At 37.8% G+C, this 19,372-nt stretch overlaps 1 protein-coding gene, 1 long non-coding RNA gene and 1 pseudogene across 3 annotated transcripts; 1 reads left to right on the plus strand and 2 right to left on the minus strand.

Annotated features, from left to right (window-relative positions):
* Window positions 1–461: 461 nt before the first annotated feature.
* Window positions 462–9,566, plus strand: LOC131317634 (extradiol ring-cleavage dioxygenase-like). Its single transcript, XM_058347168.1, has 3 exons — window positions 462–1,016; window positions 8,214–8,587; window positions 9,167–9,566. The coding sequence occupies exons 1-3, from the start codon at window positions 759–761 to the stop codon at window positions 9,357–9,359; spliced, it is 825 nt and encodes a 274-aa protein (XP_058203151.1). The 5' UTR covers window positions 462–758; the 3' UTR covers window positions 9,360–9,566.
* LOC131317636 (uncharacterized) lies at window positions 1,576–6,042 on the minus strand. Of its 2 annotated transcripts, none has more exons than XR_009197371.1 (3): window positions 5,319–6,042; window positions 3,505–4,777; window positions 1,576–2,030 (listed from the first exon to the last, which is right to left on the minus strand). It is a non-coding gene; the product is annotated as an uncharacterized LOC131317636 (long non-coding RNA). The 2 variants fall into 2 exon arrangements; XR_009197370.1 differs by having other exon boundaries at window positions 1,576–2,682.
* Window positions 9,567–10,796: 1,230 nt separating the features above from the next.
* Window positions 10,797–16,055, minus strand: LOC131316145 (protein DEHYDRATION-INDUCED 19 homolog 4-like; annotated as a pseudogene).
* Window positions 16,056–19,372: the final 3,317 nt, after the last annotated feature.

Genomic DNA, 19,372 nt, shown 5'->3' on the forward strand with positions numbered 1-19,372 from the left:
GGCTCTGAAATCAACTATGCCTGAAACCCAAATGTTGGGAACGAAGACAACCTTTAGAAGTCAGCCAGGGCTGCGGGGCGGATGACCCTCGATGCACACGTTCGGGCACGCCCAAATTGCTGCAAAAACGGCATTTTTTGGATATTGGCTAACCCGCATTGGGCCTATAAATGTAACGCTACATATTTTTAGGATAAGACAGTTTAAAAGAGAAAAGCCGTTGCTCCATAACTTCAATTTAATAAGGAAGAGGATCCTTTCCTGTCCATGAAAATTGATTGAACCATTTAGTTAGTCCATTTGTAGGCTCTTCTTAAGCTCATTTTGATGATCCAAACTATTTACACTATCGAGCTTTTTGATAACATCAACCATGTCAAAAAGCAGATTTGATTGGACACCAGGTAAACTGGTTCCGATTTGGTGTTTTTATCTTGTTATGTTCTAAAACAAGATAACAATTTTCCCTCCAGGGAAACCCCGAAAGTTGGCCTGGGCCTGAGGCTTTCAGTGATTCGGATGAACTGAAAAACTGCTACTTGACACTGGAACCGGCCGGTGGAAACCTCGTGGCATCAGCACCCACCAAACTTCCCCTTGGTAGGGGTAGGTGGTCTTTTTCCGGTCCCTCTTTATTTATTTATATTATCTCTCTGTTTCTTTCCGTGTGAGTATTCTATCGTACTTTGTTGGAGAGAGAGTCTGTTTCTTTCCGTGTGAGTATTCTATCGTACTTTGTTGGAGAGAGAGAGAGAGTGATGGTGCAGGCGAAGGTGAAGGAGACATACTACATATCACATGGGTCGCCCACGCTTTCCATCGACGATTCCTTGCCGGCCAGGGGTTTCTTGAAATCGTTCAGGGACACCGTATACGGCGGCGTACAGAGACCACCGCCCACCTCCATCCTCATCATCTCCGGCCACTGGGAGACCGATTACCCCGCCGTCAACGCTATCTCCGGCACCTGCGACACCATCTATGATTTCTACAACTTCCCCCAAGAGATGTATAAGGTTCTTATTCCTTTTCTTGGATGTCCAGTTTTATGTTTTGAAAAATTCAAGACACTCATGATTGGCTTGATTAGAGCTCGTTCGTCTCTAAATAAGCCATGCTCGAACATATCTCTTCGGCTAGTTCGATTCGTTTGTTGGTTTTTACAAGCTCGCTAGGGATTCTGATCATTAAAACTGGCCCAGAAATGACTAAAAAGACACTACAAGAAAAATCACATTTTACAGCGTTTGAAAAACGCTATTAAATGATATATACAACGTTTTTCCAAACGCTGTATTAGCCAATGTTGTTAAAAGTCTTAGACATAAGACAGCGTTTTCTGAACGCTATAGAACGTAGAGTTTCTACAGCGTTTGAAGAACGCTATAGAATGTAAAGTTTCTACAGCGTTTTAAGAACGCTATAAAATGTAAAATTTTTACAGCGTTTTAAAAACGCTATTGAATGTTAAGTTTCTACAACGTCTTAGGAACGCTATATTAGCCAATTTTTTGCAATTTTTTAAAAATTCAATAAATACCAATATATTAGCATTTGCAAATAAAATCATGGTAATTTTATTTAAGAAACAAAAATGATTTATTCCATTCAACACCAACTATACCCAAATGTCAATATACAATAAAGATTCATTACATTAGCTTGGGAAACAATTTCCCAACAAAAAAACTACATAAAAGAGCCCAACTAATTGGACTCATTAAAAAATAACTAATGCAATTCTATTTTCCTGAAAATGTAATCATGCACTTGGCCAACTATCTCATTCCACAGATTTTCTTTACTTGAAGCTTGCTTCTTTGCCGAGGCTATACCCTTTCTGCTCCCAAAGCCAACCACATAAATGGGCTACTTGAAACCCTCCAAAATATGAGAAACATGCCCGTAGGTTGAAGTTGTATTAGAAGTTGTACCAGCAAAAATCATCCCCGAAAAGATGTAGCATGTAGTAGAAGTCCGAAGAAAACAATTGCAAAGATATGATCTGTGACATCGGCAGCTAGTACTTCCTGAAATTAACATTGCAAAGATGATCTCATCAGTAATAAGAGGTGGCAGTAGCCCACATTTGATCCAGTTAACACAGAAAACCAAAATCATTGAGATAAACTGCTCCAAAAATCATTTCCAAAATGGAAGAAACCACAGTACTAGAATCATGTAAGAGTATTCTGACGGATTTCTAGTCGAGTATGGGATTCCATATAAAACTTCTCAAATGAAAAGAGAGTAAACACACACTGAACTGCTTCTCGTAAAATCATACCAGTCACCACAAAAGAAGAATCAAACTACTGGTTTTCATTGGAGACTTTCACTTCAACACTTAGCCAGAAATTTATAACAATACTAAAAATCTCATCATATTTCATATTTCATATTTCAAGGCATGACTATAATCTATCTATACTAATATATAAAAAAGAAATTTATAACAATACTAAGCAAAAGAATAGCAAGTCCCAGCTTCTTGTGGATATAAAGCACCTAAAAGAAGCGAAATTCGAGCATTAAGTCGTTATCGATAAAAGATCGAGACCATCAGGTTCTAATGCTGGAACGGCACATGCCAAGTTCTGAGGCTCCCACTGGGGATACACATGCCAGTCCTGTAGAGAACTGACTCCTGGCCACTGCTTATCCGTTGGTGTTCCCATCATCCTTCAACAATGCATGTACAAGAGGTCAATAGCCCGTTTGTAAATGGTAATCGGAAATGGATTCAGAATGCACTATTGTGCAAGTGCAATCTGTGGCTACTACTGTAATGAAGGTAATGCTATGAAACAAAAGCTGTAATAATGACCATTTGTGTGTCTAATATCAAAGAGAAGTGAACCACCATCATCTTACTTACTTTTATATTGATGTATCTTCCATCCAAAGAAATTTCAGAAAAAGTTTTATCTGATGACCTTCCGCTTCCTTTTCTACCCAAAACTTTGTAAATGAACATCAACTCTCCCTCTCCCACTCAACCTGTCCTTACAGTGCATGACGAATTACAGGACACCAAATACTCAAAAAATATTGGGATAGATGTGAGCAGAAATCAACTCTTCTGTTATTGTTTGTGTCCCCCCAATCTCAATGTCTATGCTACTTAAGACCACAAAAACAAGTGCAACCGAAAGCAGATGCTATTGGACTTGAATTTCATTACGAATTGCTATACATTGATTCTCATAATCCAATAAACCGCTAGCGACAATGGAAACACCCTTTGCTCCACATAACTTCAACCCACATGTTATGTACCAATCAGTTCTAGAATAACACAATAAATAGCATAGCATAGGCTCGGACCACTGGATGACTTGGATAAATAGCATAGCATAGGCCCGAACCAAATTGCTCCAAATTGCTTCAGGACCATAACCAAAATCTAAGAGAAGTATAAGCCAGGACACCAGCCTGGCTGCCTAGCTACCAGGGTTTCTACTATAGGAAAGCAAGTAACTAGCCAACACTTAACAAATATACCTGAATATGTGAAGCAGCTGCTGGAACTCAGAGTCTCCAGGAAACCAGGAAACAAAGCTTGTCTCCTTGCCATTTCAGCTTCAAGGAATAATCATGGAAAGGTAACAGTGTAATATTAATTAAAGTGGAACAAAGATGCAAGGTAAACCAAAAACAGACTTCAAATGGTGAACCAAAGAAAGAAAATCAAAATCAGCTATACACTGCAGGCAACAAAGAGTCAAACACCTATCCATATAAGGCAGTAACGACCAATAGACCACAATTTGCTGAACTTTTACATTCAAGAAGTATAACTAGCATAAATCCACTGGTAATGTTACACTACGATTATGACAAAATCAGTTTGCTCATAAAAAAGCAAAGATGGACTAAAAACTGACTATGGGGGTAAATCCCTAGCTCTTTATTAAGTATTTGACCCCAGCTGATGTGTTGTTTGGGCTTTAGGGTAAACGGTGATGGACACTCAGTATACATTATACAGTAATGTGAAAGCTACAAGAGAAAGTCAAAAATCAAGAGAATTTGGTGCATTTGGTGAATGGACCATAACCAAAAAAAAAAAAAAAAACAACAGATTAGTTGAAGCTGAATATGGTGCATGGACTAGTCAACTTTTTTCAATTCCTTCGCATAATTGTATTACCAAAAACCAAATTAAATGATTAAGGTGACTATCGCAATATATAGTAAAATAAACAAGAAGCCATGGCCTTACAATTGTTTGACCTGTATATAGTAGAATAAACAAAGATTGACATGTCAACATATAAATATCCAAGTCAACATATAAATAAACAAAAAAAAATATATTACTAATAAGTAGTCGCAACAATTAACTTCTAAGATTCATAGAGGGGCATTGATTAGTACCACATTTTTACCACAACCTTGGGGGCCAAGAAGCACAATAGAGTTGTTAGCAGGGAAATGGAAAAGGGATAATCTTATGACAAAACAAAGAGAAGTGATAATGGCCAGGTATAGTAGTAGTAACATTCATAGGGATCTCCATAAAATAACTCAGTCTCAAGATGTTGTGAACCAATTACAATTACAAGAATCACAGATTAAGCCAAAAATCGAGCTATTTAGTGTGTGTGTGTGTGTGTGTGTGAGAGAGAGAGAGAGAGAGAGATAGAGACTTACAACCTGTGGGAGTCCAAATAGATAATTCTCCAGCGAAGAAGTGCGTTAACGGCATCGAACTCTCAGAATCGGGGCAACCAAGTGGGCGCAAGCCGCACAACAGAGTAGTTGAAGAACGAATCTGGAGAGAAAACCACAAATGATTTTGCCCCTTCTATTATGGGTCTATATGTTATTGAAGAACCAAATTTGACTCAAGCATATTATCAAATACTGCATGGGCAATATGTTAATGTCAACCATTAGCAATAATAATATGGGGTTGTGGACACTACTTGGACAGAAACGTAGAAATAATGCTTTGTTGACAAGTTGATTATTCCTTTTGATTTTTCCCCGAAACATACAAATGATAGCTTTATTGGGCTAGAACAGTATTTCGAAACCCAAATGCGTACACATGAAATTCAAAATTTACCAAAAACAAGGAAGGGGACTGAAATAAATTAAACAATTACCTGCCATAGTTTCTTTTGCTAAGAGTTCGTTATGTGTTACAAAGAGAGAATAGATTCATTTGTCAAAGAACGAGAGTACGTAAGAGTTACAAAGAGAGAACAGATTCGCTCATCTTTCAAATTAAAGAACCAGATTCCCGACGACAACGATTGCAAATACCAAAGTAGGGAAATAACAAGATTTGTAGAAAATAGTGGATTTACCTCAGAGAGTTCTCTTCGTTTGCTCTGAAGAAAGAACCAGATCTAGAAGTCAATGAAGGGTACAATTTTGAAACTGGGTTTCTGCTGGACTGTGATTTAGGGCTTGTTTATTTGGAGCAAAGATAGGCGAAGATGTGTAGGATTTCTGCTTGACTGTCATCGGATTCATCATTTGTGTGTGTGTGTGTGGGAGAGAGAGAGAGAGAGAGAGAGAGAGAGAGAGAAATTGGGGGTTGGAGGTTGATGTGAACGTGATTCATTCAAAATGTTAGCGAAAAAGTAGGCGGGCATTTTTCCGGGGAGAAGATAGCGGGCGAACAAATAGGTGCGCATTTTTCTGGGGAATAGATAGCTTTCTTGAAAAAACGCTATAGACTAACGCTATGAATTGTCATATTTGTTGTAGTGAGATGAAATTAGTCCGAGCATGGTTCGAAAGTTTAATGAGCTCAAAAAGATGTTCCAGATTGATTTGTTTATGTAGCAACCTATCTCAAACGAGTTTTTAACTAGTGAAAATGAGCGGTTAATTCGTTTATCAGCCCTAAATAGGGATGGCAATGGGGCGGATCGGAGGCGGATATTGACATATCCCAATCCGAACCTTCCACCTGACCTCCAAATCCGCCCTTATCCCCAATCGGATATATTTTCGGTCCTCCATCCCCGCCCCGAATGGAGAACGGAGATCCGATCGAAGATTCAGATATCCGAATTTGAAAAAAAAAAACCCAAATTTTTAATCAAAAAGAGTATTTGGGGACACATCAGGGCGGATCGGGACGGGGACAGACTTACCTCCGAATCTGATCTGATCTCCGAATTTCTTTTGAAAAATAAACCTGAATCCGCCCCGATATCCGAAAAATCCGATCCATTCGGAAGGATAACGGATCGGATACAGATGGATCGGCCGAGATGGCCATCCTTAGCCCTACACAAGATTCTAACACATCTCGTGATAAGTTATGCAAACATATTTCCTACACAGGGTTGTAACACATGTTTACCATCATACCATGATACGTTATGCAAACATATATCAAACATAATTTTTCTAGGATAAATCTGTTTTAAAATTATACGTATTTAAAATTTTTAATTGTTGTCATTGTTGACTATATTTTCAACGATCTCTAAATATTGAAGAATTTTGATCATCAAAATGAGCATGGGAGGAGTTGAACCCTTTTTTCTGTCTCCGGACAATTGCTCACTGATTGCGAATTTTCCTCATTAGTTTTCTCCGCGTGTACCTAGAACTCTCTATACTTAGGCCATCCACAGTGGTATAATCAAAAAATAATAACCAAAAGTTGACACATCAGCTTTTGATTATTCATTTAAGAGGTTGTTAAGCTTAACAATGTTAAGTTTCACTATAGTCACTTCTAGTCTATAATCAAAATATGGGGTCCACTACAATTTCATTCTCTCTCCCCTCTGTTTCCCGTCATTCACTTCCCTCCGTTTACGTTTTTTATGAGTTAAAATATATTGATTTCCTCTCTTAATTTTGAAAAAAAAATCGGTGACTTCCTTCCCTCCTATTATGATTTTTTCCTTCTTTTTTTTTCGGGGATGGGTAGTAGAAACAGGAAAGAAGAGTGAAACACCTTAATCCGGCGACGATGGATTGAATTGTAGATGATTGAGGGATATGAGTTTCACTTTTGAAGGAAAAGAAAGAGAAATAGTTTGTTGGCGAAGTGAAAAAGATATAGAGTAGCGAAAAAGCTTGGCTACATACAATTTTTATTCTTCAATTTTATTTTTTTAACCAAAAAAAAAAAAAAAGAGTGGGCGAAGAAGGAAAGAAGAAAATACTAGTTGAAACACGTGTGTATACAAATTTTGGAACTAGTTAACTTATGTGGTGTAGGATCCACAAATTTTGATTATTGAAAAAGGTTGTTAGTTTTGGTTATCCAAAGCCCAAAATTTGATTATTTTTAAGGATGTTGCTAAGTTTGATTATACCATTGTGAGTAATCTTTTGCACCAACATTTTTAACTTTAAAAACAATTGGCATTTGATTATACCACTGTGGATGGCCTTAGTACTTGTTCGTGTGGGCTAGATGGTTTGGGGTCAAGTTTGGTAGGATGTTGACATTGTATCCTCCTCCTCCCATACCTTGCTTATCTTGCATTTAATTAACGGTTTTGCTATTGTCAGCCCTCTGAGCTGACGATAAGCACATTAAAAGACAAGGAAAATACTTATTTCTGTGTACTTTTTATACCTTTAATACACATTCACACACTCACTATTGTCAGCCCATTGGACTGATTTTAGAATTTTCCTTTAACTAAAAAGGATGGCTATTGTTGTTGGGTTGGAAAGATTATTCTATGCCATTGGTGCACCGTCACACATTGTGGTGGTGGCCCAACAGAAAGTATTTGGATCTCACTACAATGTGTGCGGGAGAAGGGGCTGGAGCACCACATGGCGATGTCCCAAAGCCACTGAATATTACTCGTTTGGTTGTGATTGCAAAATATATTGTATATGCTTCTTTGTAAATTTGTACTATGTGCTTTGCATCAATGTTGTTATCAATGAATCGTATAAAATCGTGTGCGAATCCTGTTCTGTAAATCCATCATGGGTCTTTTTATCGCGCACATGGATTCCAAAAAGTACGTCAACGAATAACAAGTACGTAGATTTTGAGTCTGACCTGACTCTATGTCTCAAATGTTATTTGAACCCAACTACTGGACCGGAAAACACTGCAATTGCTAAGTTTTACAATTGACTCAAAATAGTTCAAATCTTCAAGTCTATACCTTATGATTTTTTACTGTTGTAAAGAAGGAGCCATTGTTCCAAGTTTTGCTATGGTATATCTGAAACTAATGTTCCGTTGTTTCTTCTGATACCAAAAGCTCAAGTATCCAGCACCGGGAGCTCCAGAATTAGCGACAAGGGTGAAAGAATTACTAATGGCATCAGGGTACCAAAAGGTGAGCGTGGATAAAAAGCGTGGGCTAGACCATGGAGCTTGGGTGCCACTCATGCTCATGTTCCCAGAAGCTGATATCCCAGTGTGCCAGCTCTCCGTCCAGACTAATAGGGATGGAACTTACCATTATAATCTTGGAAAGGCATTGGCTCCTCTCAAGGAGGAAGGTGTCCTCATCATTGGTTCTGGTTCCGCGGTTCACAACTTGAGGTCCCTAAGCCTGTCCGGGGACGGTTCCGTTGCTTCTTGGGCTTTGGAGTTCGATACATGGCTCAAAGACGCCCTTCTCGATGGAAGGTAACATTAGCTTTATGTCATAAGTGTTTCTTTCTTTTGGGTAAATAGATATTATGTCTTTGAGCAGAACATATCAAACAAGAACCAATGAAGGCATACATTACCCTCCCATTTATCGGGAAACACAAAAAGCTAAGAATGAGAAGTAAATCGTAGGGAAAAACACCAAAACTCGTCAATTTGGGGGTTAAGGGGACTTATTCAGAGAAGTAAATTGACATCCTTTCATACTAATGTCAAAAAAAATGTCCTAAAGTACACAAGACACCATGGATGTAAATGTCCTAAACTTGTCTAGTCAAACAAGTTTGTCTTTTGAGCAGTTTGGTCGCATATGCCACAAAAAACATGGTAGCATGTGTATATGTTGATTAACTGAATGAAGCAGATACCGTTACAGGTTCCATTTTGTTCCTTAAAGAACAAAACATGGTAGCATGCGTATATGTTGATTTCACATTATATTTGTTATATGACTTGCATGTTTAAATTAGATGCTCTGTCTTTTTTTTTGTTTTTGTTTTTGGTGTCATTGGTAATGTTAGTGTGTTAGTAGTGACTTGTTATTCCTTCTTGTAGGTATGAAGATGTCAACCACTACGAAGAGAGAGCACCGCATGCAAAAGCGGCACACCCGAGGCCAGACCACTTCTATCCATTGCATGTAGCCATTGGTGCCGCGGGTGAAAATACAAAAGCTGAACTAATCCACAATAGCTGGCAGCTTGGCACGCTTTCCTATGCCTCCTACAAGTTCACACCAACTGAATGAATCTAAATGCATTGCGCCAGAAATGCATGAGCATATATTTCCCAATTGTAATTTCCGTTGGTTTGAAACATAAAAAAGGAGCACATTTGCCTATGTAAGCATGCTTGTGCACTGAATTTTAATTTGACTGCTAGTGTGTCTAAGGCTCCGTTCCAAAAATGGAATAAGAACTTATTTTTTGTTCAATAATAAGGCTTGTTCTACAAAGATAAGAATGAAGTGCTTATTTTTTAAGAATTTATATAGGTACCAATAGGCGCCGCAGAGGGAAATCGTACCGTCGGCCGCGCAGGGCCCTCTCCGGCCACCGGATAGCCGATCCGAGCCGTCCAAAAATTCTAAAAAAAAATATACACGGAAAAAGGGTGCTCGAATCAAGCACCCTACACACCTCGGATGCCGTTGATTCCCGCAAAAGCCCCCTCGGTTTTTTTTTATAGAATTTTTGGACTGCTCGGATCGGCCGTCCGGTGGCCGGAGACGGCCCGGCGCGGCTGACGGTACGATTTCCCTCCGCCGGCGCCCATTATCATAGTAACAGCCTTATTTTTTGTATAAGGCAACTTCAAGCTCAAAAATCATGTGTTTACGCAAATAATTTTCCGATCACTATGGATCTTGTTTGATAGATTTCATTAAGATCTTTAATATGGTGCAAAAAAAATTGAATTTTTTTTTTCATTTACATTATTTTTGAGTTTGAAAATGTGAAAAAAACTTTTTATTTGGGTTTTATGGAATGACCCTTCTTATTTTTGAATGAGAAGTGGCAAAATAATTACTTATTTTTTAAGAAGGTTTCCGGAACGGAGCCTAAGTACGTATTCAAATTATGAATGTGTATGAAAGAAAAAGAAATTCCTATGACCATAGAAATCCAGTCAGAAGGATTTCTTGCCCAATTTTTTGCTCCAATGCCCCTCCTTTTGCCTCGCTTCCCATTGTGAATCAATGCAGTTTCACTCTTTTAGAACTCTCTCAGTTTCACTCTTTTAGAACTCTCTCTCTCTCTCTCTCTCTCTCTCTCTCTAATAGTAGAATCTCAGATTAACCACCATGTTGCCGATTAACCACCACGTTGCCAAATACGGAGTAATAGTAATATCTACGATTGCATTCAAGGCAACTGTTAAACGCCCATTGGCGGCTTTTGTTCAATAACATCTCATCAAAGAGTTTTTGCTGAAATGTATCAACAATGGTTGCAGCAATTTAAGGCCATTTACTAGTTCATCAACTTTCAAACCATAAAACCCAATCCTCTTAAGAAACGTACACGGGCTAAACTAGGTGGTAGTTTCATGGGTTCCAAAACTCAACGCACCATACCTGAGGCTACAAGATACACTAATATGTAGCTGAGCAGCCTGAGCCGGTTTTCTTTAGCTAATTATCAAGATCTAAACATACAGAATTTCAAAGGAAAATCTTCTTCCATCTTCCAATATATATCCATATACGCTTTACGTATAGGATAGGTAATACAATGTTAATCAATCAGGTCTCTCACTGTTTCCACCCATAATAATGTGTTAAACTGGATTCTCTACCGACTCCCCTCCTCAAAACTACGGTTCCAGCAATGAAGTGCACTACTACTAGGATATCAGCTAAGAATTTCTCATTCTTACTCTACTCAATTGTCATCCAGGAAAGTAGATAGCAGCAGCCCTTTGACAAACTCACATCTTCTAGTTCTATCTTCTTGTTCCTTGTCTGACAAGGGAGCCTGATGGATATTTCTGTCGCAGGAAATTGGAATTAGATACAGTCTTTGCACACAAAAAATACACCAACGGAACTGCATAATCTAGTTTATGCAGTATGAGCACTGAACTGCATTCCGCTGGAATTATATTCTCCGGGGTCAAGACCAACTCTTAGTTTCTCATCTATTTCTGAATTCTAATTCATGGAGGACCAAGAACAAAAATGAATTAACGAATAACATCAGTTCTCTTACCTATGCGAGGAATCCTCAATTGAGCTTTCCTTTGTCAATCCTGCTTCCTCTATAGAATGGGGTAGTGTGCTTACAAGCTCAGGTTCAACCACAGGAAGATTGCACATAAACAAGGACTAACGGATCAGGTTTGGTGTTGGAGGATGAAACCAAGTGCTGAGAACCACCAAGAAGGGGTTGCAGATTTCCTTCACGCAGCTCTTTTCTCTGTATAGAAAGAGTCGAATTAGACCCACTCTTCCGAAATCTCCTCTTGGGCTGCATATAACCTCAAGTCAAGGAACATGAGTCAACTACCTTAAATGAAATCAAACATTAAAGGAAAACTCTTGGGTTATAGTCATAACAACACTAAGTCCAAGCTCACACAACAGTGAGCACATGTGTGGGTTGCTTTCCCTACGAAATCATTATACAAGGCAAAATCTAGTGAACAGGCAGAATGATGAGAGCTCATAATCATCTGCAAATATTCGTTATCTTTGGATTCACAGTTAATGACATTATTAGGATATACGAATTACGTTGAGATACAATTCCCTGGTGTGACTGGTTACAAACATACTATGAGCTACTCCAGCAGAGGGTTAAGATTAAGCTAATGACAAAGGAAATAATGTAAACAAAAGTTTGTCCATAGATAAACATCATGTTTCGCAAGCCATGCCACAAACACGAGCACACCGCCAAGTGAAAACATATGAAGCAGCCAAAGTATAATTTCGGGCAAATAAAACGGATATGTCTAAAGAACTTTCATGTTGCATGGTAATAAGGCCAACCAAATCCATCCCTACTCATTTTGCACAAACGGGGCATACCTGCACACATTAACAATTCAGTTAGGATTAATAGTGGAAACATGCAATTTGTGTAGCTCAACAAGCACACATGACACATCCATTCCAAGCATATAGAAAAGATGACTAGAGAAAGATAGCCAAACCAACATTTTTTGGTTTATCAACCCGAAATCCAAAGTTACCATTTCTCACCGGAAATGGTTATTGGCATTGCCCACTAGACAGGAAACCAAGATGCAACCTCTATAATGCAATCTCGGTCATTGATTGCGTAATTTCTAGATGTCCCTCAGCAAAAAAAATTAAAATTATAGAAGACTTTGTAAGTAATCATTTCCATCACGTCCAGGTAAAGACGTTTCATTAATGTTCAAAAACTTCAAGCTTGAATTCGCTTCGACGGCCAGGTAACTAGATAAGCAATGTATTAACTTCAGTAGAAGATGATGAATGGGGAAAGGGTGAAGTGGTTTTTGCATAGGAAATGCTCCAAATAAGAAAACCTTCACAAAACATGATTCAATATTCGACCACTACTAACCAACCAGGGCTACTTCAGTTGGCCACCATTGTAAACTTCCACAGGGGAGGTCAGGAGGTCAATCCTTGCCAAAATCACTGAAAGTTAATAGCTTTCCAGTGTGCAAAGAGTTTTTCCCAAAAATAAAAAAACTTGAATACAAAATTAGTACCCCATTTTTCGCCTCGACCGCATGCTCTTCATCAACATGACAGCACAGTCCGACAACGTCAAAATCCTCCGCACAAAACGGACACAGAAACTCCGGCCGCGGCTCATCAACATCTTCCCCTCCGTGAAACAGGTCTGCATACAAAGTAAGGTTTCCCCCACAATTAGGAAGAAAAAAACCCTAACAAGTCCCTGTTTGTTTCCCCTGATTAAAACAGCAAAGCTTGCGACTTCACAGATGGTTCGAATAGAAAAAAATGATTACACATTTTTAAATTTCTTTCTTTTTCGTAATACAGGATTTACTAGGGAAGACAAGCAAGAAGTGAGAGGCATTTGAACTAACCAGATGGATAGAAGCAGGAGATGGACGAGTACACCAAGAATCTGGGTCCATTTTCTATTTCGGTTGTGGATTCTAACTAACAAAGCTCAAATCTTTACATAAAAAATCCCCAAAAACCTGGGTTTGAAAACAAAGGTTAGACCGTACCGAGAGCGAGAAGTAAGAGAAAGAGCAGGGGATTCTTCGCACTTCTTTTTTTCCTAGTGTGACGGTGTCTCGGTCAGTTTACGCTCAATTCTACTATTCCTTAGTTTACATCTACACCGTGAGTCAGTGACTTGAGGATTCACTATTAATTTCTCTCTTACGGTCTCGTTTTAGGAAATTGTCAAATTTCGAACTAAAAAAATATACGGGGATTCTTCACTCTCTCTGTCTCTCTACCAACCTTAATGGTACGGGCGGTACGGCGGAGATAAATGTATATGTATGTGTTGTTGGCGTATATGGACACTGGGTTTGAGTTACTTTCGGAAATGGCCAACAACCTGTGGGTGGTTGAGAGAGAAGGCTTCCGTCAATGGCGGGAAAGTACTCACAGTTACGAATCTTGCGATCCGATTCGGACACGGGCTCTGGGTCAGAGGTTCATCAAGTCAACCGGTGGACAGGTAACGTTGTCGTATTGAACAAAAATTCTTAAATGAAAAGTGTTAGGGACAAAGAAAATAGACAAAGAATTGACCCTTAAAGTGTACATGAACGGCTCAGATTCAGTGTGCAGTACATCTGAGCCGTTCATGTACACTTTAAGGGTCAATTCTTTGTCTATTTTTTTCGTACTTATCATTTCTCTTCTTAAATAGCCTAGTACACAAACATTAACGAACCATCATTCATGAAGGTGTAGTGTGTGGATCTCGGCGTAAATAAAGTGTGTAAAAATATTTGTGTGAGATATTGTAGAAGAATTGTGTAGTACAGCACTAAATATTTGGTAGTCGATAGGCAAACCCTTTTTGTTTGACCCTACAGCACCCCCACTACATGTGTAGTGTGGTTAATTCGGTCGTTCATCTCGATAAGAGATTGTTCGAATTTTCATCTAAACAATGGATGACTAGGATTTAAGGAACTCGGATTAAATCCGAGCCGTTCGTACCGAAATGGACAGCCGAATTAATCGCATCACGCGGTGTAGTGCGGGGTGCACTACAGCCCCTCTCATTCCCTTTTTGTCACGACCAGCAAGATTAGAGTTGATTGTTGTTGTTCTGCTTGATCAGAGCACTCTATCTTGATTTCGACTCTTGCCACATGCAATTTTATGCAAATAATGATATTTAAGGTGTGTTAGGAACTTGTGAAGAAAAGTGGAAATGAAAATTTAAAATTTCCTTCCCTGATTTGGGTCTTAAAGAAATAGAATGAAATTTTTTCAAATGCAAATACAATTTTGTCCACGATATAGTGATTGTAGTGATATTTGTGTGGATGAGTGATTGTACAAGAATTGCATAGTAGTAAATATTTTTGGCAATTAAGAGGCCAACTTTTTCCGGCACGACTAGTGTGATTATAGCCCACCAATTTGTCTACCATCGTTTGTGAACAACAGTTCTGTAAGATTAAGCTAAATTTTTCAAGATGTTTTCAACCGTCCTCTTTGCTTTCCATCGATGGCTGAAAGCGATCTTACATACATACGAAATAGTCGGTTAAATAACAACTTCAACGACAAATCATTCCTCTATAAATCTACATCTTTCAATGACAAGTCATTCCTTTATTAAGGAAGCTCTAACCGTCTTCAATAACAGGACTTCGAGTGGTACAACTCTGGAGCTTTTCAAACCCATCTATAAAGGTCACAAAACCTAATTTTTGGCATGAAGTCACTTTCTTTTCCCGCAACTAGCTAACTACAAAAATGATTTCTTTCAGTACAGCTAAACCTTTATGCCAAGTTCGAAACAAGATCTTATATCTTTAGTTAAAAACAACCTCGTAGTATTGGAACGTGTAGAATCTGAATGTGTTCAATGTGTATTTGAAGTATATGTATCATGTATGTATCTTGTCGTGTGTGTAAAGGTTCGTGTATGTAGGACCCCAAACTATTTTTTCACACCATATATGTGTGATCTCCACTACATAGTGTGTAGAATCTATACAAATGTGTGATAGAGAAGAGTATGAGACACTGCCACATATTGCCGCAAGGGTATGGAATAATAACTCCGAGCCTTTCTAATCGATAAGGATGTTTTATTTAAAAGACACATGTACATGACTATCGGGGCCCATAATAGGAAAGACAGGAAGGTGGTTAGGCTTTTCATTTATTAAAATTCAAATCTTTATATATCTCTGGAAGTCTAATCAATTTTTAATAATTAATAACTGCTAAGGACACATTAAAAATATTTATATCAAAATACGTTATTGGCCGTCATTTTTCCTAATTTTTCGCATAAATATATTACTCTATGGGCTCTAGACGCATGCTGAAGCTCATAAATAATTACAATGGCGATGACGGAAAAATCACGGTTTCGGCGAAAAGAATTTTTATCCTTATTACGTGACTATCGGGTACCCATGATTGGAAAGACAGGAAGGAGTTAGGGCCCAGCCCGGCCCAGCCCACCTCACTATCCGCGTTGGTCCACTAAGGCGGCAACCTATTTGGCTTCTTTTTTACATCTTCGAAGGGCCCACGGTTCCAATAACTGAAACCACCACGTGTCCGTCCGGTTTCTGCGTTCCAATAGTCCAACTCCTCACGTTGCTCTGCTGATTTTGACCGGCTGGAAAAGTAATCAAATATCCGGCCCAACTTGCGAGCATCTCTATTCATTTTGGGGCTCTGAGAAGTTAATAGCCCGGCAAACCCTCTAGTGATCCTAATGTTTGGAATGTTTGACTTCTGCAGGATTCGAATACGCGACATTATGAGGGACAAACACTTACTCTCTTTTGTGTCTTTATTAGATAATTTATTTTGTAAGAGAAAGGAAGTGACATTAACAAAAAAGAAAGTGGTAAAATCAATTCTCTGCAAATATACAATCCTCAAAATTTGTTTGCCGTCTATGAAAAGGGTCACAAAAACGGAAAGAAAAAAAAAATCTCATGAATACTAAAAATTGATAAAACATAAAAAAACACATTAAAGTGATTACATGTTCAACTTTCCTTTTAAGTTTTTCTCCACTTTTGTTTCTTTCTATGGCATTCAAACACAATATTAGATTCCATCATTCCGCCGATCACCTTAATTAAAATTTTATTCCAAAATTATTTTCTACCCGTAATAAAATTTGAAGTTCTTCTTATTGAAGTTAGCGTAGACATTTCTTCCAAATGTCATGTAATTAATTTACACCCGGAAAAACCTCAATATTTTACAATAAAAAAATTTATTCTAGTCTCAGGCATGTTCTAAACCAATTGTTTAAGTTTGTGTTTTGCAATTATAAAATTGAATTTAAGTTTTTAAAAGAAATAAAAAATGACCTTCGATCAAAGATGATTTGTTTATTTGGAATGTAGGCTAGAATGTAGAAAAAACGCGTGAACTCAAATATTCTCGTTTGGCCGCCTTGAAAGCATCTCTCTATCTCTTCTCCATAAAAAGCTAAACCCTCCAAAACAATAAACAAATTTATAATCATGCATAATTTAACCAATTCCAGTTTTTAGTTCAATTGAAAAAGCTCATAAAGAGTAGTATTGCAGCTTTTATGGGAAATCTGAAGCTGCTGCTGACATGGAATTTGAAGCTGACATAAGTATTGGGACGCCACCCACTTTGTTAAAGTCATTGGAATGGAGAAAAGGTCCTAAAGAGAAGAGAATATGCATGCACTCCTCTCTCTCTCTCTCTCTCTCTCTCTCTCTCTCTCTCTCCTCCCTGTCGATATAACATATGAAATTCTGCTTCGGACTGCAAAGAAATCTTTGAACCTTATAAAAATCTTAAAATTCTAAAGCTCGGTTTTGGATAATGTTTTTAGCTTTTCGGCCAAGATTTTTTTTTTTTTAAACACATTCGGCCAAGATTTTAAGTTTCAAGTATTGTATAAGTTCAAATTTTAACTACAATACCAGCTTTTACTGCAACTTAATCATAATTTCACTTCTATAGTAAATATGTTTTTCAAAATCCGTATTATATATTAAATCTATAATTTGTAGTAGAATCTGAAGTTAGAATTTAAAATATGCATCCACAGTTATCACAAACACGCCCTAAGTGCATGTTCTGAACCACAAAGGGTTTAGCCAAGTGGTTGTGAGAAAGCAATATGTGCTTCTTCTTGAGATCGCGGGTTTCATTCCCACGGAAGCCAAACATTCCAAATTTTGGAGCCACTGAGCGTTATGTCCGGTCGCTATCTTCAGGGTCTCAGAATTAATAGAGATGCGCGCAAGCTGGCTCCGAACATCCGGTTATCAAAAAAAATATAATAATAAGTGCACGTGTCTCAAAATATGAGCAGTTTTTCCAAATCCTAAATTTAATTCCTCAATTCCAGACAAATCAAGAAGTAGAAATTTTGGACAAGGTGTAAAAATTATTCAACTAAGATAGTTTATTTTCCTCACCCCATGCGTAAGTATGTAAAATGAAGGAGTTGTAGAGATTACTTCGAGGTGCAAGCAAACTAACCTGCGACACCTTACATTACCCAAAACCAAAAATAAGAAGATAGTTTTCTTTCGAAAAAAAGGCATGATGTGTTTGGAGACGAGCCTTGCTAGGGAAACATCGACTTACTTCATTCTTTCAAATATTTTTTATGAGTACCGGTAGAACCCACGACATTATTTAGAGGATCTTACCATCATTTGGATACATGCCTGACATTTTTTTTTTAAATGATAATGCCAAAACTGTTTTTATTAGTGTCAAAATTCGGATTGAAAAATTATGTATTGGAAGGCCCTATAAGGCACCCTGTAGGCCATATACGGGTCATTGATCTTGACAATAAATGGTTGAGATATAATTTTTATTTATGACCGATAAGAATCATTTATTACTAGTCATAATTGATTTTTAATGTGGACCGTTGACTGATGAGATCAACGGTTGTGTGCCGCCCTATACGTGCACTACACGGGGTGCACTACATCACCCTCGGATCCCCAAAATTCCAGGGCACAAAAATCTTGTATTATAGTATGTAATATACAAGACTTTAATGCATTTGAGTTTTGACACTACCAAAAATAATTTTGGCATTATCACTACTTTCTTTTTTCTTTTTTTCTAGAGACACCGAACATTGTACAGCATTATTACTGTGTGAACTTCAATGGATTGAATGTTGTTTTGGTAACTCAGAACCCAATTGGCTGTTAAAAAGTTAACACATCTGCAAAACGGAAATGTATCAATGATTAAAGGCAATTGTGGATTTGATCCAGATTGGACAAACTTCACTTTATCCCCTATAGTTTAGTGAATGTGATAATTGCCCTAGCTTTCATTTTACTATCACTTTGAGTTTTACAGCCTTGATTATCAAGTTTTAGTTGTTCTACAAGTTAAACATATTGCAGCCTTGATAATCATGTTGTTGTAAAAACTACTCTACTTGCCAAGTAGGGGAAGTACAAAGTGCGTGAGACAACTTGATCTTAATGATATGATAACCTTTTTTTGCCAATAACCAAAAAGTGCGAGAGACAACCAAGTAGGAAGGAAGAGTGAAAGTTGAGGACCGGAGAGAAATAGCAGCTAGAAATTAAAAAAAGTAACGCAACAATATTGTAGTTACTAGCTTTGCCTTAAGAAATTACAAGAATTAATCAACTTGTGCAATGCGCGAAATTTACAAAAAGTTATAGATTATAGGTCTATATATTAGCAAATTTCTATGTTTGTTGGTCATAGAGTTTTCCAAATTATCTTTCATTTGACTTTTAATTTTTTAGAAATTACTCTGTCAGATTAAGCAAGATTGTACTTAATAATTTTGAGAACAATAAAAAACTCATGCCACATGTCGCTTCCACATTCCTCTTCACGATAAGTGACTTTGCATTAATATAGAGTATAGATCTACTCTCACGTAATGGTGTATAAATCACAACAAAATTACGTGGAAATAAATGAAGGTTAGTAAGATAATAGGGAAAATTCGCACATATACTAAACTATAAGGGTTGAAAGAGAAATTTTCTCTAGACTGGTATTGGCTGGCTGGCGTGGGGTTAGTTAATAAGCACACACATGAGCTGGATCCACACTCAACGGAG

The sequence above is a fragment of the Rhododendron vialii genome, chromosome 2a, assembly GCF_030253575.1.
Source record: "Rhododendron vialii isolate Sample 1 chromosome 2a, ASM3025357v1".
In the NCBI taxonomy this organism is placed as follows: domain Eukaryota; kingdom Viridiplantae; phylum Streptophyta; class Magnoliopsida; order Ericales; family Ericaceae; genus Rhododendron; species Rhododendron vialii.